General features: G+C 35.0%; 1 protein-coding gene across 1 annotated transcript in view; it reads right to left on the reverse strand.

Annotated features, from left to right (window-relative positions):
• LOC146995438 (uncharacterized) overlaps nucleotides 1-17,920 on the reverse strand; it is a 119,566-nt gene extending 101,646 nt beyond the window's left edge. Inside the window, exon 1 of the mRNA XM_085824533.1 lies at nucleotides 17,791-17,920. Coding sequence (XP_085680659.1) covers nucleotides 17,791-17,858 — 68 coding nt within the window. The 5' untranslated portion in view covers nucleotides 17,859-17,920. The remainder of the gene's footprint in view (nucleotides 1-17,790) is intronic.
• Between the last annotated feature and the right edge of the window lie 6,501 nt (nucleotides 17,921-24,421).

Consider the following 24,421-nt stretch of genomic DNA (forward strand, 5'->3'; position numbering starts at 1 on the left):
GTTCTAATAATTAAACTGAAAATATGTGATTCCCGTATGATAAAAATTAATCGAGATGTTTGATTTAAATTTTTTAATAATTGTTTAATTGTTTATCACTTGTGGGGTTGGTTGAGACTTTGGAATAATTTGAGGTTGTTTTTCCCCATTTAATATTATTTAGAGCCATTCTTTTCTAATTTCTTTCCCATTTATTTTCATTCAGTGTATAACATCCTTTAATATATGATTTTGGTACCTTAGAAGCATTTGCAGCCAAGTAACTAATAAGATTTCAATGTCTAAAATGTATTAAGTGTTAATCGCATGCTAGTTTATTACTTTGGAATCATAATCTAGTTGTCACACGACTAGGGCTAATACTTAAAACGACTAGGGATTAATACTTTATGGGCTAATACTTAAAAATTTGCTGCTGCTTTTCTAGAATAGGAATCTTATGTTTCTTTAATTCAGATCTATATTTTGAAAAATTTGCATTGGTCCAAAATCTTTTATGGCAGTGTGCATATCAAGAGTCTTCAATTCACACCAATTTATAATGGCGTCGCAGTGCAACAGGAAAATCTATCGGCAGTTCCAGATTTTCCACCGAGAATCTCGTTTCCATACTTCAAGATTTGCAGCTATGCCTTTTAACAGCAGCTCTCAATACATCATTATCAAGAAAGATATTTCAGGCTAAGGTTGTATTGGCCCTTGCGAGTATTCAAAAGAGATTTTCCATTCACTTCCTTCATGTTTTTCTACAGTGTTTGCTGAACTTCTGCCTTTTGTGCCCTCATAAAACATGATATGTCGGATGATCTGTTCCATTTTTATGAGGGGCGACTGAAACAAAAATTTAGTACCGGCGGCGCTAGCAAACCGCAATTTATATGGGTGAACCTTCATCCAGATGAGTCTTTGTTCAGTGGTACATCTACGTAAACATCTTATATATTAGTAATTTAACATGGTTTAACAACTCGTGTCTGTAAACCTCATTACTTTTGGGATGACCTTTATAAATAAAATTATTGAATCTAAAGGAAAACAGGAAAATTATTGAGCATTTTATTATCCTTTCTCCTGTTACATCAAAAGAAAGAAATTCAAGTGGCAATTTATTTTTAGAAGTAGAGAAATTTCCTTCCGCTCGTTATCGACTTCTACCAGGGCATGCGATCTAAAAGCTGATCCAAGTATTATTAACCAGTTAATCGCCCTCTGGCAAGTTTTTCAGAAAGAAGCTTCTTTCTTTTAAGACATATTAACCTGAAATAATGATGTCTTTTACCATGCACTTCTAAGAAGAATGAGAGGAATGAAGAAGGACCAGAACTTGCCCTTTTCTTCCTAGAATTATTGAAATGGGCGGTGAGAAATGAACATGTGAAGGATAAAAATTGAAGAAAATTTTTTTATGTTCCTAAATTACGATATTTAGTATATTGCTAGTGACATGAAATTTAGAAACTCAAATTAGATATTATAAGAGAATTCTTAATCAATTAAAGTTAACTATATCGGTAAATATTGTTGCACACTTCTATACATATTTATATTCATTTCACTATATTGTTATGTTTTGTATTATTTTTATGCAGTTATTAGAAGCAGAGGTACCATTAGTCTTAAAATTCCCTTTTCTCTGCATGACTTTTGTGTCAGAATAGCTTCGAATTGCTGCTACCAAATATTATCGAGATGCATTATTTAAAAAAGTAATTATTGAAGAATCTGTATGTATGCATGCATGTTCTTCATATTGTGGAAAACGACGGCACCTAGAGCCATCGAATGATTAATGCACGTAATTTTCCACCCGAACGTAGCATCTCGAAACCCGAATTTTGAATTTAGAATTTTATTTTAATTTATTTAATTTTTATACAAATTTTGGGAATTTTTTAACAAACTAAGCAATTTGAAAGAAGAGGCTTTTACTGTTCAAAATAAAACTCTCTTTTCGGCTACTAGAAAGGAATGTATTGCTATTGCCATTTAATATCTCCACGCAATAGGGTATTATCATTCAGTAAAGCGTAATATATTGAACTTTCGAATTTAACCTTTCTTTTACTGAGTGGAAAGCCAAGGGATTCATTGTAAAGCTAGAAACGTATAAGGTATTTCTCCCACCTTCTTAGCATGCCTTCGTAGTGTACTGGTCAGCACGGTGGGCGCGTATTCTAGAGTTCGTGGTTCGATTCTTGGTGAAGGCCTTTCTCATTTTCCATCTCTCCTGCTTCGAATGAACCTAATGTCTCTACAAACGCAGGTCTTAAAAATAAATTTTCTGTTTTTAAATCGGATAGGTTTAACTTAAAATGCTGTTTTAAATCATGAGATGTCTAGTTAGACACATTAAATATTTTTATGAAATGCCCCTTGTTTGAATTTGACCCTCCTGTAAAGAATCACAGAATTTTTAATATTCTACACTACTCTCCATGGAGATGACATTCGACCATAGATCTTTATAAAGATCAAACAGATTCAGTCATCCCTATGATGTATTTTTATTGAGAGTCTTAGTAAGAAATTTAAAGATTTACGTAAGTTATTTTAGGTCAGTTTATGTAAATTTATTACATTTAACTTATATAAATTTTAATACTAAATTTATATAAATTTATTACAAAATAGATAAAGCCTCTAACGATAAAAAAAGCTTCCTAACGTGTCTTCATAACAAAATCTGCCACCAACCTGGCGACGCTCTGGAAATAACGGAAAATGGATTTTGGAAACTGTAGAAAAGTGGCTTTTTTTCCTTCAGAAGTTCGTGCAATACTATATAAATGCGGTTTCTCCAGAATTAGTCTGATGGTAATCAGCTGCGGGACTTGCAGTTCAAAGGAAGTTAACAGAACTGCGTTTTATATTTACTCTATGAGTACCATCCGAAATTTACGATATTTCTCTAAAGTTAAGCAGAATTTACCTGATACCTGCATTCATCTTTATTTACTTACAGCTATTGTTTTCGCTGTATTTTATATTATTTGCAAGATATTACTCATTGCCTCCAGTTCATCCAGAGCGATAATTTAAAGAGAAAGTCAGGCACCCATAGGGAGCAATAGTATCATTCCTGTCTTGAATCAGTTCCAGAATCAGGATTTTTGTTTTAATTTTATTTTGCTCATTTTACAGAAATGTAGAAAAGAGCAAACTAAACAAATAAGAAAGTCAGAGCAGACAACATTAATGTTGCTAAAAATGTTTTTATGACGAAATAAAAAACTGAAGTGTAATTAATAATCATCATTCAATTTTTTTCTTTTCATGCATAATAGACAGGGGGAAAAATGACACATGCGGAGCCAAACATACTTGAAGCATTTCTATAAAAACAATAAAAAAATCAATAAAGAGAAATGATTAAAATTAAAAATGTCCCGAACAAAAGCAAAAGAAAGTTGAGGAGATTTTTTAAAGTCTGATACGTAAATGATTAACTTTAAAAGCCTGACAGTAATGTTTTTATTATCCTTTTGAAAGACGATCCTAAATTGACTGCTATAAATTTACCGAGCTTTAACAAAGACTATTATTTATACATAACTAAAACTTGCATCAAAATTTTATTCAATTATTTCTTTTACAATGCATATATTGAAATTTCTACTTAAATTACTTTTTGACCCATCTTACGAATATTTCTTTTAATTTTCCTGCAATCTGTACTGTTTCTTTACACACTGGATTTCTTAAGTAAATTCTGTTGAACTGTGTTAATTTTACTTGAATACTTGCTTTTGATAATACCCTAAAATCTTTCGATAATCTTTAGCATAGAGGATATTTTATGAACTGTATTTAATTCATATAAAAAATAAAATTTCTGGTCGGTTCAAAAGACAACATCTTACAAATAATATCTGGTAACTAGCAAACCGTCTCCTATTTTTTAATAATGTTTTTGATGAAAGCAATCAAACCCTTTTCATAGTTCTTAGTTTTCGAAACAAAAGATTATTTGCGTACACTTTTGTGGAAAGAGAGGACTCCATCCTTAATCTGAGTTACATCTTAGTGGATCATTGGTTCCAGTTGAATTTGAAGCGAAATATTTAGGTGTGTTTGATCTAAAACTAATCTTCCTTCCTCATGTCTTATATCTGGGAAGAAAGGTTTGAAAATATTAAATGTTAAGGAAGTCCTTTCGAATACATCCTGGGGGAATGAGAGATACTCTTTGCTTCTAATATATATAGAGCGCATATACGATCTAAACTAGATTGTGGTTTAGTTGTTTATGGATGAGCACATTCTTCAGTTTTGTTGAAGTTAGATCCTGTCCATGATCAGGCTCTGAGAATTAGTTCTGGAGCCTCTGGAACGTCTCTTGTCCATAGTCTGTATGTTGACTCATGTGAATCATTACTCCAATTGAAACGTGAACAGTTGTCTCTTCACTATTGTTTAAACATACTATCCCAGCCACGAACATCCTTGCAAAATGTCCTCGCTTGGTGACAAGTGTGATCTTTTGTTTAAAGCTAGGCCTTCTTGTGTGCCTTCTTTTTCTCTTAGGGTTCGCTCCATGATCCATGAATTTCATATGTCTGATGTGTACATCCAATCAGTGCAGCATTTTGAACTTCCACCTTGGGAGAGTGCATAAATCGAACTTCTAGATGTCTTCCACCATCACGAGAAGAGAAACACTAACGAGATCATATACAAAAAATTTTTTCTTGAGCACAGATATGAATATGACAGTTGAACCTCTCTATATACAGATGGTTCAAAAATAATTGGTCTTTTTGCGACAGCATTTGCAACTGGTGACCAAATATAGGGCAGATGGTTACACGATCTGTCCTAACATCTGAACGAGTCATATACTACTCACTTTCCTTCTTATATAAGCTGAACATCATTAGAAACTTTCTCTGATACAAAGAATCCGGTACTTGTTAAAGTCCTGAGGTTAAATTTAACCGTAGTTATCGTATTCTTTACTGCTGGGTTCCCGGGCTTGTGGAGTAGAATTATGGGAGGCTAAGAGAAAGCGAAGGAAGGAGGTTCTTTTAACTCATCTTAGAAATAAATCACCAACAATAAATATAAAGCTTTCCTCCGAAACCAGGAAACTTCACCTTGTTAGCTAGATGTGCTAAGCACTTTCATCAGCAGAAGAATGCGGCAATTCCGTGCATGCTTTCACACTTTAAGGATGACTGGGGAGATTCACGAAACCCACTCGGCGCTATGTAAAAGTCATGATGTTTCTGGGAAGGAAAGAAATTTTACAAATCAATTCTGCCTCACAGTCACGTATCTTCAAGTTACCAGTTGTATATGCTAACCCTTACATCAAAATTTACAACATAATATTGCTTATACTGCCCTTTAGACCATAAAAAGAAGATAATGAGATAGACATATTTAAGGAAGATTAGAATTTTAATCTAGTTCCTGCAAAGAACATCAAGGCATATTTTCTCACTATTGTTTCACAATTCGGTTTGAAAACAGTTATCATATTGGTTTTGTGGGGTTAACCCACCTAATGACGCGTGAAACTAGGAGATACCTCTTCCGGAAAAAAAGCTTCTCCTACCACCGGAGGATTCCTAGCTGATTACTGGGAACCTATATTCAGGCTAGTTATGCGTACAATTTTGAAGCTGAGATGAAAATGCTTCCATCGAAGCTATTCCCTTCGTACATTTCCTTCAAAGAACGGTTTTTCGCGTGAGTCAACCAATCAGATATTCCGAGAGCGAAAATTCCCAGAAATGTTTCTCCGACGAATTGTTGAATTTAGGTAGTAGATATGATACAGATTTTAGGCAACTTTAACGAATTCTTTTAACATGATTTTTAATAAATTAAGGTAACACACAAAACATTAAAAAAAACCGCCCCTGTGGAGGTAATTTAAAACCTAAAACCTTTCAGATTTTTTTTATTTATTTTTATCATTAGTGTTTTTTTGTGTGTGTGTTACCTTTATTTATTAAGTATTATGTTTTTCGCACTTAAACCATAAGATTCAATTCAACAGCAATATCGCAAAATAATTTTAAAACGAGCATATCTTTAGTATTTCCGATACAGAGTTCCGCGCGCTGAAGATAAATTGTTCCCCCCCCCCGTACACTATTGCCATTGCTAGATTTGAAATCGTCAAGTTTCTTAATCAAAAACTCATAAATATTTTACAAAATATGAAATCAATAATAAAATAAATTTCAAATTCCCAATTTGGGCTTCCAGATGCCCATATTCGGGTCTAGGCGTACGTTATTCAAAATCTGATGGTTCTAGGTACCGTAATTTTATCACAATGCGAGAAACGTACACACATTTATGCAGATTCTTCATTGTTTAACTTCTTTAAATATAATACAGGGCGAAAATAATTTAAGGTAGCAACAATTTGAAAAGTGAAACGGACATTTGAAGTTTTCAACGCAAAATTCCAAAACGAAATTAATAGCCCTTCTGGGTTAACTCTCTTTTAGCTAAAAAAGGTACTGGCTCTTAAGGTAGTCGTACAGAGAGGTACCCCAAAATAATCGAAATGAGAACGCTTCACATTTCACATGCATATTATGTAATGTGGCGTTCTTCATGCAACATTACATTCCTGTACACTTCCCGTCTCAATATCGTTTTTAACACAAACTACATTTACAGTTACATTTCATCTCGAAATCAGTAGATAACGTTACTTAAAATTCTGCCGAAAGAAACAACTTGTTAGCTCTTGTTAGCTCATAAAATATTACTTTCAGTTTAAATATGGATTTTCTTTTTGTCCCTTTCCTTTAAATTGGAAATACATGAGCAATAAACTGAAATTTTAATGTCTCGAATTTTGGGAACATGTTTGGTGTCGTTTTAGTAAATCTGCAAATTATGTTACTAAATTATTCTACATGGAGACACAAAGTTGTACGTGAAATAGAAAATCAAGTTTCGATGCTTAGCTTCAATATATCGGATTTCAGATTAAGCCGTAAGAGCAGGTCGCTAATTTAATTTTGGTAAAGGTGATAATGGTTATCTAGTAGAAAACGACACATGCATTGAGGGAAAATTCGCTTGCATTTTATTGAATTAAAGCAGAAACACAATTCTAAAAGTTACATGATAAAAGATTTAAATTGCAAAGTTGTAGGACGGCAAAGCATTAATAGAAGTAGAGGCGCAAGATTAAGTTTTAAATTAAATTAGAAGGAAATGTTAAACGAGGGCTTATTTTTACCTCTTGGGAACAGTTTGAAATGCTTTTTTTCAATGTCAATGAAAATGAATGGGAGGTATGTATGTGCTTATCGGAAAAATTAAAGAAGAGTTTTGAGAAATTTGAATTTGAGTTCTCGGATAACTAACCATGAGCAAGTAATATCAAGGAAATGGAATATAGTTGAACAATTAAAATCGGTTTACATTGTAATGGTTGCTACGGTTTTCAAATAACTTAGCTAGGTCAAATTATAATGACAATATGCTGGTACGTATGTTCTGTGAGGTGATTATCACCACCAGATTATCTGATTATTAAAAAAAAAAAAAAAAAAAAAAAAAAAAAAAAACAGAATTAAAGCACTTCAAATTTAGTCTACCTCAATACTTGTGAGTGATTAAAATATGCAAAAATAAAATTACCAGTCAATTTGGACTTAATTTAAAACTCAAAGGTTCCTATCACAATGGCTATAAATTTAACAATTTATTTCTAATTTGGCTCGAAACAAAAAGCCTGCCAGGACCGTGACAGAAATTCCAACACACGCTTACAAAAACGGGATCTAACTGCTGTCTACTGTACTAAGACTAATATTAGTGTCGCCGGCAGACTTTGCTTTAATTCGGCAAGGCAGTGGACCGCAGGTCAAGCACTCAATATTCGTAAATCTTTAAACGTACTCGTAAATCTTTATTCGTAAATCAGTCTTATTCGCAAATCTTTAAACTTTATAGTAAAACTGCTTCCTTCTTAGATCTACATAGTCGGCAATGAAAGAACCTTATAGCGAAATGAGGCAAAAGTAAATTAACTAACACTTCACTTAAACATAAATGCCATTCGTTAATTTTTGTATCTAAACTTGCATTATTTACTGCCGTTCTTTTCTGATTCGAAACACGCGATACCCATCATTCTCTATCCTTAAAAAAGGGAAGCCCACCAGCGGCCGAGCGGTAAAGTCGCTGATCACTGGTAGTTCGGTCCGAGGTTCGAATCCCGCGAACGGGCTGGCTGCATGGGTGTTTTCGTGGTTTTCCCTCATGTGTAACGTGCATACGAGCCAGTTCCCCTTAGAAAGTCCTCCACGAAGGCATCCCTTCCCTTAGGCAGATAGCCCTCGAGGCTTTGCCGTAATTAAATAACCTAACCTAAAAAAGGGAGTCACTTTAGAAACAACCCATATTTTAGCAAAGTTATCCAAATATCTGTCTGAGAGTGTAGTACATTAATACAAAACAGAAAAACTGGAAAAAGTAGAGGGATACAAGTTATTAAACAACAAAATGTTGCCGTAGTACGTAGTGTGGGAAAAGCATCTGTTCTGAAATTTTGGGATAGTTAGTTACACAGGAATGCACTTAAACTAAACTATGATTAACTCCCTGCTACATTGCGAATGAAATTTAATGCCATCTTGACTTCGAAACCTACAACCCAGACTTGGCAACAAACATATAAAAACAGCTCAAATATTCATTGGTACTTCAGCTTGAAGATAATGCAACTAACATAACTTCTGATATTTTCAGCCTCAGAATACAATAGTAGCTTTGCAGCCACAAATCGAAACATGTAAGAATAAAAATCTGACTCTTGTGTTAACTCGTTTTCCTGTGAAAGTTAGATTAGCTCACACTAACAATCAACATTCCAGTAAGTTACGGGTTTCAAGCCTCAGGTCCATGAACTTGAACTCACATTCGTGAACGTGGACTTGAACAACGTGAGACTTGAAAACGCGTTGCAAGCCTCAAATGTCAAAGATTCTCTTTCTTAACTTACATTCTCACTCGTTGCTTAAATTTCCTTCCGTTACTTTCTCAGATGAAGTGGACTAAACAGTAGAAGTGTGAAAAAGCTTTAACATACGAAAAGGTTCATTAAAATAAACTTTACCACACAATAACCAGAACAGTGCATTATGAATCTATTCCGGGATTCAATGAAGTATCATTAGAACAGACAGCCATTTTAGTATTTGATTTCTTTGGTTCTGTTAAATCTGCTACTATGTAAATATTACCGCATTTCTCGAGTGTGCTCTGTCGATAAAAATGGTTACATTATAGAACACCTTTTTCCTTCCTCACCGCGTGCCTTCACGGCGCAGTTAGAATCACGTAGTTAGCTGAGTCGAACCTGACCAGAGCATAACTGATTTTTCCTCACGTCCCTAGCTTCCAAAAATTCTAAATAGCTCTATGCTACTGACTGACTATAAAATGACGTAGTTATCATATTTCTTTGTATTATTTATTATTCGTTTCTACCAATAGATCTCTAGACTGGGTCCTTCGCCTTCCCTAATCTCCGTAAGGGAGGAAGAATGTCAAGAATTTGCATCTTCTTACCCCTGTCTTCGTTTCTTTGAAAGTAATACCCATCTAGTAATCAGAAGATCCGGAATTCGAGTCCAGGTAAGGACATTGCAGAATTTTAGCGTTTTTTACCTTGAACCAAACCAACTGACTCTTTAAATGGCTCCTGAACTAAAAGGTTCGTCAGCACCAGTTAATCACCATTGACGACGGTGTTCCTTCTTTCCCAGTTGTGACAGGTGACAGATGGAAACTGGCCCGCACACCCGAGCGGTTTATTAGGACTATTCGGGTATTGTCCTGAATCCGCAATTATACAACGCAAGATCTCTCTGGCGCTACAGAAGCGCTATGTCAGGAGTTTAATAGGAACTTTTGACGATACACGGCCATATCGAGCATTAATTATTTGGCGTGTACCGTTAACACAGTGGCCACTCTGTCTTAGTATCCGCCTATGTGCTTTTAACAATATATCTTAGGCATTCACTTCAGCAAAAAACGGTGGTCAACCTGTCTTAGCACTCCATCTGAATTCTCTAGGATTGTCACCCTTACCTATATTTCTGCTATCGGATTTTGCACTGATGGTGTGGACGTATTCCAAATTACCTACAACGCTTCAGCTTCAAGGAATGTGTAACGTGTATACGAGACAATTACAGTTAGAAAGTCCTCCACGAAGGCATCCATCCCCTTAGGCAGATAGCCTTAGTGTGCTTTGCCGTATTCTCAATACACCACCATCAGCTTCAAGGAAGAACACATCCATATATTTTAAATGGCTGGAGATCTGGGCCATCACGTCTTTGAATGGAAACTGACTCATGTGTTTAAGAGGCTATTTCTGGATAGGGAAGAATTACAAAACTCTATCAAAATGTTAATGTGTTGACTATGTAAGAGGGAATGTTTCCGTTGACTAGATATTTTTGCTGAAATGCAATTCGAGTGCTGAAGGAACTTTATTAGCAGACCGATACACGCCCACGTATTGTGAATGCAGCCTTGCTTGCCTGAATAAATATCTGTTTCTGATTTCTGAGGATTTGTTAAGCATTCGAAAAAAGTGTGCTTATCTTCAGACATCTTTCTCCTAAAAATACATTAAAATTCACTTGAGCAAAGATCATCCAATGATGAAGTGCAGAGAGAAGACCGTATGGTTCGTAATGAGATATGCGTTAAATCAGCTGGATTTACAGCGATGATAAATGTGAATTTACTGGAAGTAAAAAAGCTGGATACAGCATAGTTTCATTTAAAGAATGAATGTACAGGTCAAAATTCATCTGCTGCTGATGGCTATGTGTCGGTTCATCTGGATTTTAAAGTTTTAAAGAAATATATTGGGTATGGAAATAAATTTTTGTAAATGAAAGTTGAATTAAGACCCTTTCTGTAAGATTTAGTGTTAATAAGTTATTTCATTATTTTGCCTTTAGTTTTATTTATACCAATACTTTCACCAACTTCTACCAGATATTAAGTTTTTGAGTTGTGCATTTTCTGCATTTTCTGAAGACCGCTCATTTTCCGTAAGCTTGAAATTTCGCAATGATAAATGACTTCAGTGACTTGCGTAAGTATCCACTAATTTTTCAAAACTAAAGAAACACAGTTCAGGATTATAAAAGAATTCCATAACTCTATTCAATGTTCTTGACATGTTAATTATGAGATCCAAAAGTTAAATTTTTACGAATCAATGCTTCAATTAAAAAAAGAAGAAGAAGAAGAAGGGGAGGAAAAAACATCAGATCGAAATATTTAAAGAATTTGCAATCTTTTGTCAGAAAATGAGATTCAACATAGAAAGGAAGTAAAGAAAATATAATAATCCTCTCAAAATGTTTCTAAAGGTCGTTCAAACGAAGTGGGGGCAATTGAATTTCATATGTCTTAATGATTTCTTTAAAGCAGCCTCAAATTTATTATTTTCTGCGAAAGAACAACTTACTGATTATATTTTCCTGAATTTTTTCATTACAATTTTTTATGTATTAAAATAATAGTAAAACATATTGCGATAATGCTGGAAGTAGCCTAAGAAGGAAAATAGAAAGGGAAAAGCGTTAGGGTTACTCTAAAATTGCAAAGCCTTATTAATGAGTACATGACGTAAAAAGGCTGGAAGCTTCTGCCTAGAACAAGCTGAGCAATCTATTAAAATATGAGTCATTTTTTTATGTAAATATTTTAAAATCCATCATTAAACAATTGAGGTTCGTAAAAAACCATGAATTTCAACATTTTCTTATACTTGTTTAGCTTACCTAAAATCAAGCTTACTCTTATTTCGGAGGTCAATTTCCCAAATTTTAATCAAGATAGGAATATAACTGTGGATATTTTTATGAATCATGATCACATAACAAACGTACGCTCTTTATATAGATAGATGTTTTAATGAATCCAGCTAGTATTATTTCAGGGCTCCAACTAGTTATTGAATGTAACTGAAATGAATCTGCTTTATTGCTTTTAAATCACTTAGTTTTTTAATTGTTAATAAAATAAAATTAAAAGAAAAATTAAATACCGTATGTTTTGCTAAAAGATAATACACTGATGCTTGGAAGATAAAAATATTTTTATATTGGCAGTAGTAATGTATTTCTTTTAAATCGTTAGTTTATTTATTAAACTCCAAAGGCAAATATGTTGCTAGTTGCAATACCTTCTTTTATGTCGCCCAGTTTTTTGATTAAAATTTAAACAAGAACACTTTGCGCTTTGCAGAGTGAATCGCTGAATTTTTAATAAAAATTCCATTCAATTAGCAGAAATGTTGTATACATATAGAGTATGAACCCCGTTGGGCTGTTTTGTAAAATGTTATGTAAGCAGGTATATTCCTCTTGTTTTGAAGGTCAAGTATGCCAAATTTCATCAAGATCAGAATAACTTGTAGATTTCTGTGAATTACAAAGAAAAGGACAATCATCTTTACATATATGGATTCAACATTTTATTCACATTACAGGAGAGTTTTATACCATTTACATTTCGAGATACTACTTAGGAATGAAGTGTTTGTAATTTACGGAGTTTCATATTTGAATTTTCTTTTCACAATAACAAATAATATTGAGAATTAAAATAAAATATATCATTAAGGAGCTTTGACAAAAATTAGTCTCTCTAAAAATCTCTTATTTCCATTCCACATCACTCTGCGCTCACCCGTGGTCAAGCGATAAAGAGGCTGAACACTCGTTGATTTTATTTATTTGATTTATTTAATAATGGCAAAGCACACTAGGGCTATCTGCCTAAGGAAAACTGGCTCGTATACACGTTACACATGGGGAAAACCACGAAAACGCCGATGCAGCCAGCCCGTTCGCGAGATTCGAACCTCGGACCGAGTTCGGGCTGAGGTTCGAATTCGGTGAACGGGAGGGCTGCATAATCGTTTTCGTGGTTTTCCCTGTGTGCACATGCATACGAGACAGTTTCCTTTAGAAAGTCCTCCACGAATGCATCTTTTCCATTAGGCAGATAGGCCTCGATACTTTACCATAATTACACAAACCCAATCAAATCATATCACGCTGTTACATACCGAGTATGTAACTGTATTTTTTCAATGCGACACGATTTTTCTGTCTTTTACCGAATTTTAATTTTTATCATCTTTATTGTTTACTGTCGAAATCAAACTGAGCGTCTCCCAAATGTATTAAATAAAATTTAATAGGACATGCATTTCCATTAGATTAATATACTACTTATTTTTGTAATCATTGTGAAAATAAACATTAACTAAGTAAATTAATGCTGAATTAATAAGTACCGTGTTTCCCCCTTTAAAGCTTTAGCGCTAGGTTCTGAAATTTTAAAAATATTCGCCTAATTTTTCCCTTTGTGTGTTGTATATAGCTTTTCCCTCTGAAGGCTAGTTAATTAATAAATCATGTTTCCGTATTACTTTTATTTTTATTTATTTAGACTAATCAGTTTGTATCAACATTTTTGTATCAGATTTTCATTCCTTTTTTTCCCCTTGCATTTATTATTTATAACACATTTTGTGCATTTTCTTCGTTAAACTACTCGGACGTGGAAAGTGTTCTCACACTTAAGAAACTTTCCAAACATGTGATTTCACATTACTCCTGTTATTTACGTTCCAGCTCATTATATATAGCCTTGCCTATTGCCGATGGGTTCGATATTTTGAAATACGAGTCTTTTCATCCCCTGCTTCTTCATTGTTCGTCTTGGAAACTGCTGTCAAAACTCATTCATGTGAAGTGCCCTCTGAGGTGCCCGTTGTGCGACGTGTCTGGTTCAATTATCGTCAGATATCCACACACTGTCCTTCAGATATTATACTGTCAATATTACTATGTGTTCTTATTGTAATATCGTTTTGTTTTAAAGAAGTAATATTGTGATAGTTACGAGCATTCCATTCCATTTGTTATATTCTTACTATAACCACTTTCTTCGCAAATTAAATTACTCTTATTATTGTTGTTGCATATGTCCACTTGTCGACGTAGTCATTCCAAGCCCACGAAATTCCTTGTGGCAAGGAGCGCTAGATTACGCCTTCACAGCATCCGAAATCTTAGTTAACAGAAATATGAACTTAAAATTTAAAGTAATTAGATTATGGAGATTACAGTGGAAACAGACTAAAAGGAGTCGACTCAAATTTACAAAGCGCGCGATTGACTCCGACTAGCAAAATGTCCAACGCCGGATAACTAAGCAGCGGAGTTTGGCGAAAGAATAAAACAATACTACAGTCAAGGTCGCTTCCAAAACTTCCAAGTAATACTCATATCTCTTTTATATCCCGGTGGGAGCTAAAGAAAAGAAGAAATCGCAGTACAGTTCCAAATCATAAGAAAATGGATTAACTAGAATAACGATTACGCTATCGAATGCAATTTAACGATGTTTTTGAGTAACATCTGTACATAAGGACAGAATAAAGGATTCTCCTTCTCAAAACGAATTATAAAACTGATTTAAAATGGATTCAGAAGAGATTTATTCGTGGCGTTTCTACGTACGTATGTATCTTGCATACGTTATCTTGTTATCTTTGATGAAGCAAAAACGAGTAGCTTCAGAACGTTGAAAGATTGAAGTAAGGAGGAGTACTATAACATGTAGTTTCTACTATAACTTGTAGGACTGTTATAGCATGTAGTTGTGAACATCGTACTCTGATTTCAATTAACAGCACCAAAAGTATATTAATATATATATACCCACTCTGTTACTCGGCTCCATGAGCTCAGTTTTTCATTCTTATATCTTGGTAAATTGTGCATTTTTTGTTTTAAAAATGATTGAATTATGCTGTTCTTATCTTTCGGTTAAAGTTTTTATGCTGTTAGTTAATTTGCATGCAATAATTGTAGAATTATGAACAATTTAAAAGTTGTTTAAGAGCGGCTAAGTGTAATGTTTTTTTACCATAGTAGCCATATTTGTGTACATTTGAATCTTAGCATAACAATGAATTAATTCCAAAAGGAATCTTTTAGTTTTGTGCACCGAAAAATCTGCCTTTTTGCCTGCTGGTCGAATTGCTTGTTTCTGCTAGAAACTATAATTTTAATTGCAAAAATTAATTTTTTTATTGTTTTAATTGTATTTGGTGTTTTATGTTTTTCTATATGTTTCAATTGTTAATGAAAATACTTATATTTTATATATTTTTTATATATTTTTGCCTTGCCGCGAAGTGAGAACCAAGTTAATTCAATGAGAAATATATCTCTAATGGAATCCGAGGAAAAAAGTTTAAATGAAATGCAGAATAAAATGTGTGTAATTTAATATTTTGCACAAGAAAGTCATGTGGCATACACATCAGCTTTTTCGTTTTTAAAGAAGAAAATTATAATTATCATTTTACCCATATTATATGTGTTAGCATAATCTATATAAGGCAGGCCTTTGCATAAGGCCTGCCAACGGAAAAATCTCTCAACGCTAATAGTTCCGACCTGGGCTCGATTCCAGACGTAGGGCCTTTCATGGCTTTCCCCGTGTGTAATGTATATACGAATCAGTTTCCCTTAGAAAGCCCTCCACGAAGCCATTCCTCTCCTTATGCAGATAGCGATAGAATGCTTTATCATAATTAATTAAACCAAACGAAACCAAACCCTTTGCATAAGATTTATGTATGGCCATGTAAACTCCCGGTGCAGCCTCACGGGGCTCCAGCGAGTTGCTTCTTCGAGATAGTGGAGGACGTGGGACATATGCCTGTTTACCTATGTTATACGCCAGGCATCCCCGTCCTCCGTCACCTGTTACCTGCATAAGATTTATTATAGTTAATCGATGAAGAGGATTATTGTAAGAGAAAGAAAGTATTTGCATGCGAATTATTATATTTTTGTATAATTACTTGTTACAGAATGTAATATTCTAATACGTCAATATAGTATTCATAAAATAATACATACATTTACATGATCTAAGCAACTAACATACGTCTTCGAAAAAAAGTAAGTACTGTCGAAAAATCTTAAATCTCGTTATTTTAATATTCCTCTGTTACAGTATGAAAATATGTTTTTAAATGAAGCATTTGTTTCGTATTTTTACTGACTTTTTATGGTGCTTATAGCTTTGGTTAATCACAGCTGAAATAAAACTGAGTTTAATTTAGTTTACATTTTTATTAATTTAATTACTTGCTATGAAACAAAAACTAAGAATATGTGCTTAATAAATTTAATTGAGTGATTAAATAGGAACGGGAAAAATAATTTTATTTTGTATTTTCGGTGTAATCAGTTCGCATAACAATAATATTTCATTCTGTTCTTGCCAAAGAACTAGTTTAAAGTAGGCCGGTAATGTCACTGAATACTGGTAGTTCAGTCCACAACTGGAATTCTGGAGAACTGGGTGGATACATGGCTATTTTAGTGGTTTTTATCTATGTGAAACATGTATACGAGCCAGTTGCTCTTAGAAGTCCTCTAGCATGCATCCGTTCGCTTAGGCAAATAGCCCACGAGTGCTTTGCATAATCTTATAAATAAAACCAAGTGTAAGGGAGCTAATATGCTTTGTGTTATTTTTTATTAGTCCAAAGGGATTTGAATCCCGAAGGACTATTAGTTTCGTTTTGGCATTATGCGTCGGACTCATAAATGTCGGTTCACTTTTCAAACTGTTGCCACAAAATGTTAGAGTCCTGCATTATATTTGAAGAAATTAAATAATGAAAAATCTGCATAAATGTATGTATATTTCTCGTATTGTGATAAAACAACGGTACATAGAGTCATCGAATTTTGAATAACGTAATCCTCCAACGAATATGAGCATGTGGAAGACCAAATTTGAAATTTGAAATTTGTTTTATGATCGATTTCCTATTTTTTAAAACTTTGACGAATTTTTGATTAACAAACTCAAGGATTTCAAAGCGAGCAATGGCAACGTTGTGCAGAAAAAACATTTTTATCTCCAGCGCGTGAGTCTCCGTATCGGAAATTCTAAAGATATGCTCGTTTTAAAACTATTTTGCGATATTGCTGTTGCACTGGATCTTATGGTTTAAGTGCGAGGAACATGATATTTAATAAAGAAAGGTAACACACAAAATGTTAAAAAACGCCCCTTTGGACGTAATTTAAAATCTGAAACATTTCAGATTTTTTTTCTTTTATATTATTTGCTAAAATTATTCGTAATTTTGACGTATATATGTAATTAGAATTAAATGGTTTTAAAAGAATAATAATTTCAGTTAAATAATTTGATTTAAATTTACAGGTCATTGTTATTTTAACATGAAAAAGAGAAATAACACGCGCATCTTTTATCGGTTTTCAAAAACTAAAATTACCTTTATTTACGTATAAAAAGGGAGAATATAATTAGTGTTATTTACGCTATTCTTGTTAACATTATATAAAAGTCGTCGTTTTGGGAAAACAAAATTATTGCTTGATGAGCATAGGAATAAGCATTATTTTTGTAAAAAGGAACGAGAGTATTCGAAAATAAATTATTACATTTTTATACAGTTACTTTTAAAGGTGCATAACCTTTGCATTAAGTCAGAGTTATACTCATAAAATAACACATACATCTAAGCTAAGTTTATGCAACGGCACATACAGATTTACGAAATGTGCAAAAATTACTTTCATTTCATTTTTATCTTTTTATATCATTTTACTCTTTTCGCTTCAGGAAAAGAATGAACGAAAATATATAGAATTTAGGTAGCGCTTTACTTAATATATTAACTAAAAAATAATTAAATAATTTGCTTACCTAAAGTGGCAGGACACTAATGTGACAAGAAAACAAAAAATAGTGACCGCAAGTGATATTCTGCACATTGCAAATTTTTCCAGAGCCCTTCTGTATAAGCTTTGCTTCTTGATGTCAGCTTTCAAAGACCATGCTCAGCTCTCTCGCATTTAACCAGAGTTTTCTCAAGTGTCCGTGACGTAACAGATTCGTATTGTCCAATAGAAAGTGAAACTAGGTTTTACGGGCTCCGCCTCCGCTAAATTCTGGAGTGCCCTTTCGGCTTTTATTGCATCGTTCATCAGCTTATACGGTTTTATAATACTGCGGGGGGTATTACTGAAATGTAAAAGAGACTGAATACTTTTTTTTATCTAAAAACGTGAAGGCGTTGTAATAAGATTTGTTAAAATCAGAAGTTGTTACCGGATATATTTTTGATAATTATACAGCACGAGTACGACAGAATGAGATCGTATCGTAAATTATGACCTAATGATTATAATTTTAGAATTTTTTTAATTTAGAAACAGTCACGTTAAAGTACAAATTGAGTATACTTTGCTCAAAATTTTCACATTCTGTAAGATTCATCAAAATTTGCATGATGTTCCATAAATTTGCATTATTATTAAAAAAAAAAAAAAAAAACTCTGACTGGAAGCAAAACATCCCATGGAAAACTTCGAAAAAAAGAAACCTCACATTTATATAGATTTTGAAAATTTATCTATAAAATTCGAGAATTCTTTTCTTCAGGATTAAAAATCACATCAGAGATTAAGGGCCTTCTTCTTGAGAAGAAAAATATTCACTAAAGAGAGACTCTTGTTGATCGTCCTCAAAATCAAAAGAATTTCTTTCAAATTCTAAACCAATCTAAGGTTGGTTTTGCCTAATTTTAAACATTACAGACAATTAAAAACTAGACAAAACAGTAGCATTAATTTATTGATAAAAGTTCACCAGACGTTGAGTTGGTAAGATAGCAGATCGCTAATAATTCTTCCATGCACATTTGAGTAACTTAGCAGGATAGCTTTCGAGATTTTAGCAGTTTTTCCAATGTATAACATGAGTACCAATCAAGCTGAATTCGAAAATCTTTCACGAAGCTATCTTTCGTAACATAAATTAATTTTGATTACCTTTAGTAACCTAAGCGTATCTGAAATGAGAAACACGCTGTAATTGTAATTATTGCTTTTAATTTCTGATATATTTGATTTAAAATTTTAACAAATGAGATGAAATGGAAAGCGAGAGAAAAGAATTTTCATTAAAGATAAATTTAGAAAACTTTTCACTTCCAAAATCACTATTTCTTAAATTAAAAGAACTTCAATGCATAAATCAGTTGCCATTTTAATGAAAGAAAATAGCGAATTTTGTCCATTATAAATTTGATTTAGTTTTTGTTAGATGCTTATTTCGCAAGATTTAAATAAAAATTATAACTTTTCTCCACGTAGGCTCTTTACGCTTTATGAAAAGTGTAGCGAAAACCAAAAGAACGAATACCCAGAGAACCAGTTGTGGACATTCGCAAATTCCAGATATATGATGGGATATCGGTTACATTATAGCTGAATGTTTACGACGTTTCTCAGTTCCCAAGGTTCTAAAAGTTTGTACAGGGGCGCCAGAACTAAAAGTAAGAACAACGTCAGTTTGTCATCACTTTGATTTGATCGACTCAGTTTCGCGATTCTCCTCAGTCTCCCTTTAACTGGAAAAGCGTACGAGGAATTATTGCATTCTCCTGTGTGGGCTCTCAATTTATAGGTGGTTATCCCTTCCACTTAACAGATTTTGATCATCGTTCAATTCCTGGGAGGCCATAGTTGATGTTTGACTTTCCTTACTTCCAAAAAATTTGATTGTATTCACTGTGGCTATATATATAAATAAATATAACTAAATATAGTGGACGATAGTTTGTCACAACCTGGATTTAACCGACTAGGAGTCAAACCTCTCCCTGTCGCAATTTAGGCGGAGAAGAATGCGACAGATTATCACTTTTTATCGAAAGCACAGTTGAGTTTTCATGTTTCCGGCTTAAAGAACTGTAATGGTCTCTACGAATTCAGATGGAAAATTATTTTAAAAGTTCCTCTACCCTGAGACGTTAAAAAATAAATGTAAAAGCAAACTTTAATACTTGTTACTATAAAGTAAAACTTGATTTTTAATTAAATATTATATTAAAAGTTTCTCTATTCTGAGACTATAAAAAATAAATGTAAAAACAAACTGTAATACTTGCTACTATAAGATGAGACTTGATGTTTACTTATGATCCTGAAGAAACAAAGTAATGTTGGAGATGGAAAAGTGAAAACAAAAAGTGAAAAACTTGGTAAAGACTGAGTACCTCTTTTCAAGTTATTTCAGCAGTTTCCGTTAGCCAAATCCTCATTCAGAATGCCCTTCAAATTATTCGCGAATAGTCTGTATTCAATGACTTGAAGCATTATTGTCTTTATTGGAAACATTATTAGGATATCTCAACCGTTAATCAATTCTGCTCAACCTATTATCAGAAATATTATCAACTAGGAATGCACTCAGTTGGAAACTCTGAAACGTCTTCAACAAATCTCAATCGTTAATCAATCGTACTCATCTCTACTCTCAAAAATGTCAGCAACCGGAAACGAGTACAAGAAATGCACTAAGCTCGAACTGACTGGAAATATGATACATTGGAACAAATCATTCATCTAGGTATAGTTCTTCCATTCATATAGGGTACAATGTATACGATAATGAGATTAGACGAGTCTCGGAATCCAAAGCCGTGACTTAAGAAACGAAAAAGTACTTGATTTGGTCTGTAAAGACAATAGGATGTTTTTGGGAAGCAAGGGACTTGAAAAGTGAGCAACGCCTTCGCCGCGAATCGAACCATGGACCTCTAGAATACGCGATCAGCGTACAGACCACCACACCGCGAAGGCATGCTAGGAAAGTGGAAGAAACACCTTATATATAAACCCTTTTAAAGAGCGACTGGTGTTTTTAGGGGACCCAATCGCCAAATCCTGGGTGTGGAGAATCATCATCCACCACCCTTTTAGTTCGGGCGCCACTGTAGAGACATGAGGATTTTTTTTGGAAGCAGAAGACATGAAAAATGAGCATCGTCTTCGCAGGGAATCGAACCACGGAGATCTGGAATATGCGCCCAGCATGCAGACCACCATATCAAGAAGGCATGCGAGGAAGGCGGGAGAAATACCTTATAGGTCTTTGATTATAGTATTACATACCACAACAAAACCAGAGTTCCTCACAGACATCTCTTTTGTGCTTCCCCCCACTGATTTTTCGCCCAGTGTCGTTTGTCTGTTAACATGGATACTTCTGCTAAGACGCAAGTGTTTTCGATCATTCAGTGAACCTGATGACCACTGCGCAGTCCTTTTTGGTGGTACTTTCCTTTGATGAGGTACTTTCAATATGCCTTGTTATTGTAGAGCAAGGAATATTAAAAATCGTAACAGCTTCCAAAAGGCTTTGCTACATGCCTCGATCCTTCCACGTTCAAATTTGATTTACTCTTTACGTGCAGCAGATATTAAACCTTTCACAATACTTTCAAAATTACAACACACAACAATGGTAACCATTTAATATTTATACTCTTTCAACCCTACACGAACTTTACTTATAAATTCATGTATTCTTATCTCGTGCGTTTTGAACTTCTGTACAGAAAATATTAGGGTTTCGTTTGGGGAAACACTAAAATTAATTGCATCTTCGCTTGAATGGAGCCCCGAATCTTCCAGTTTGCCAACTTTTGGGTGTGGAAACCTCATACACACCCAAGGAAAAGCGCAAGAGGGATGCTATAATTCCTCTCAGCAGAGAAGCAGAATGTTTTGTCTAGGTCAGGACACAGCCTTATGCCACGATTCCAGATATAACACTTGTGACATAGTCTTCCGCTGTAAAGTATTTTGAGTGCCTGAAGTTACGTAATAATTATTAATACTATGCATTTACACTGGTGTGCAAAAATTAAGGACGAAGTCGAAAAATTAGCATATCAGCTGAACGAAGAGGCAGAGCGGACAGAAAGACCAATCAGGAGATTAAGTAAGGTGATGTACGGTAGCACATGCGCAGATATGCAGGTAGACGTAATGGGGGAGTGTCTGAGTAGTATAAAGCATGTTGTCGGTGTGAGATCAGTATTTCTGGCAAAGAGATTGCACGCCGTATAGCAGTTAAAATCACACCGATTTGTTGCCTCAGCGAGAAATGGCGAATAATCAATCTGTTAGACGACATCTGGATGCTTTTACCCGAGGTCGAATCATTGGGAAGTTGGAGGAAGGCCGCAGTGTGACAAGTGTGGCTGCAGAGTTCGGAATTGCTCACAGCATCGTTTCACGTCTTTGGAGACAATTTCAAACTACAGGAACAGATATCCGGGGGTTTAGTAGTGGTCGTCCACGAGGAACCACACCAGCAGATGACCGGTATATTGCCTTACAGGCCAGAAGAAATCGGCGGCAGACAACGGGAGAAATCGCTAGACACACGACACAGGCGACTGGACGACCGATATCGCGTTTTACCGTGGCCAGAAGACTGCACGGTGGTGGTCTGTTTGCACGACGCCCTGTACGGTGTGTACCTCTAACGCCTGCCCATCGGAGAAGGCGTTCTCTGTGGTGCCGGGAACACCGGAATTGGAGAGACAATGAATGGGGACGAGTACTCTTTACAGATGAGAGCAGATTCAGTCTGAGTAGCGATTCTCATCGCATACTCATCTGGGGAGAGCGGGGAAGCCGCAATCATCCCTGGAACATCATTGAAAGGGACAGGTATGGAGGTGGCGGTGTTCTCGTTTGGGGAGGCATCATGCTTGGTAGTCGTACAGACCTTCACATCTTCGACGCAGGTTCAGTCAACGGGACCCGTTATTGTAACGAGATTCTTCTTCCATATGTGCGTCTTTTTAGAGGCGCTATGGGTCCGCAGTTCCTTTTCATGGACGACAATGCACTATATCATCGCACAGTAGCTGCCGAACAGCCATGTATGGGATTTTCTAGGCAGACGCTTGGCAGCTCGTACCTTACCACCAGTAACGATTCCGGAGCTTCGATTGGCGCTGCAAGACGAATGGGCAGCAATGCCTCAACAACTCATTGACACCCTCATTCCCAGCATGGGCAGACGCTGTGAAACCTGCCTAGCAGTCAGGGGAGATCATATCCCCTATTAAAGACCGGATGTTTCTTGCTGGACACCCATCACAGGGATGTTTCTCCCGCTGTCTGCCGTCTGTTTCTTCTGGCTTGTAAGGCAATATACCGGTCATCTGCGGGTGTGGTTCCTCGTGGACGACCACTACTAAACCCCCGGATAGCTGTTCCTGTAATTTGAAGTTGTCTCCAAAGACGTGAAACGATGCTGTGAGCAATTCCGAACTCTGCAGCCACACTTGTCACACTGCGGCCTTCCTCCAACTTCCCAATGATTCGACCTCGAGTAAAAGCATCCAGATGTCGTCTAACAGATTAATTATTCGCCATTTCTCGCTGAGGCAACAAATCGGTGTGATTTTAACTGCTATACGGCGTGCAATCTCTTTGCCAGAAATACTGATCTTACATTGCGCTCTATGCTACTTTTTCAATAAAGCTTCTTTTTATCCCTCTGATTTCTGTTTTAGTAAGTGTTGCTTACATTACTTATGTCCTTATGTATTGGGGATCTTACGGTATTAAATGTGTTGATTTGGAAAGCTTTTGTACAAAGTTATATTGAAAAAACCGTCTCGTCCTTAATTTTTGCACACCAGTGTATGTCCTGAGTCAGAACGGGAACATTATCTCCCCTAATGCTAGATTTGCGGGATGCAAGACAATACTAACTATCCTCTTGACAGAATGATGGCATCTGCGCCTCACATCAACTTTCAATTGTAGCATAGGTGTTCGGTGTTTTCAACCTCATTTTAAAAACTAATTTGTATAACTTGAGACCAAGTAGGAAAATTAAATCTTGTTATTTTTGTGCTAGATAAGTAGTTTAAGTAGTTTTGGGCTAAGATAAGTTTCTGTAAGCAGTCATATTAGGCATAATTGTTAGCACCGCTTTATTTCCAGGATGGGGCACTTAAAATTTGACAACCCAAAAGCCTTATCGAGAGATTAATGGTAGGACAACAGATGCAGCAGATATGTGAATTCGTCGTCTGTGGGCTATTCTTCGTAAAAAATGCCAAAGAGCTGAGTAAACTCGATCAGTCTCCTCAAAGATAATCTTGATCTTGGTTAACGGTTGACGCGTCACATTTTCTCTCGGCCGCGGCGAATTCGCAGATCTGATCTAGTCTATGCACAGATAAAGAAGCACAACAACGCAAAATAAAAAATATCTGAATTTGGATGATGATTGATATTCTCTCTCAATAGGTAAAAATTCACTACCTGAGAAAATAAAGACTGTTTCCAATTGATAAAGGCCCAAGATACTCTATTTCTTTACCATTTTATAAAAATGCGGTAAACATCGTGAATTATTTAAAAGCAACCCGAATTCTTAATAACATTTTCCTACAAGTATTATCTACTCTCATTCCATTAGTATAATAAGTATTTCTTGCTCTTTGTAATTTATATCA

The sequence above is a fragment of the Stegodyphus dumicola genome, chromosome 9 (assembly GCF_044657685.1).
Source record: "Stegodyphus dumicola isolate Sdum_Otavi_A_Nest chromosome 9, ASM4465768v1".
NCBI lineage: Eukaryota > Metazoa > Arthropoda > Arachnida > Araneae > Eresidae > Stegodyphus > Stegodyphus dumicola.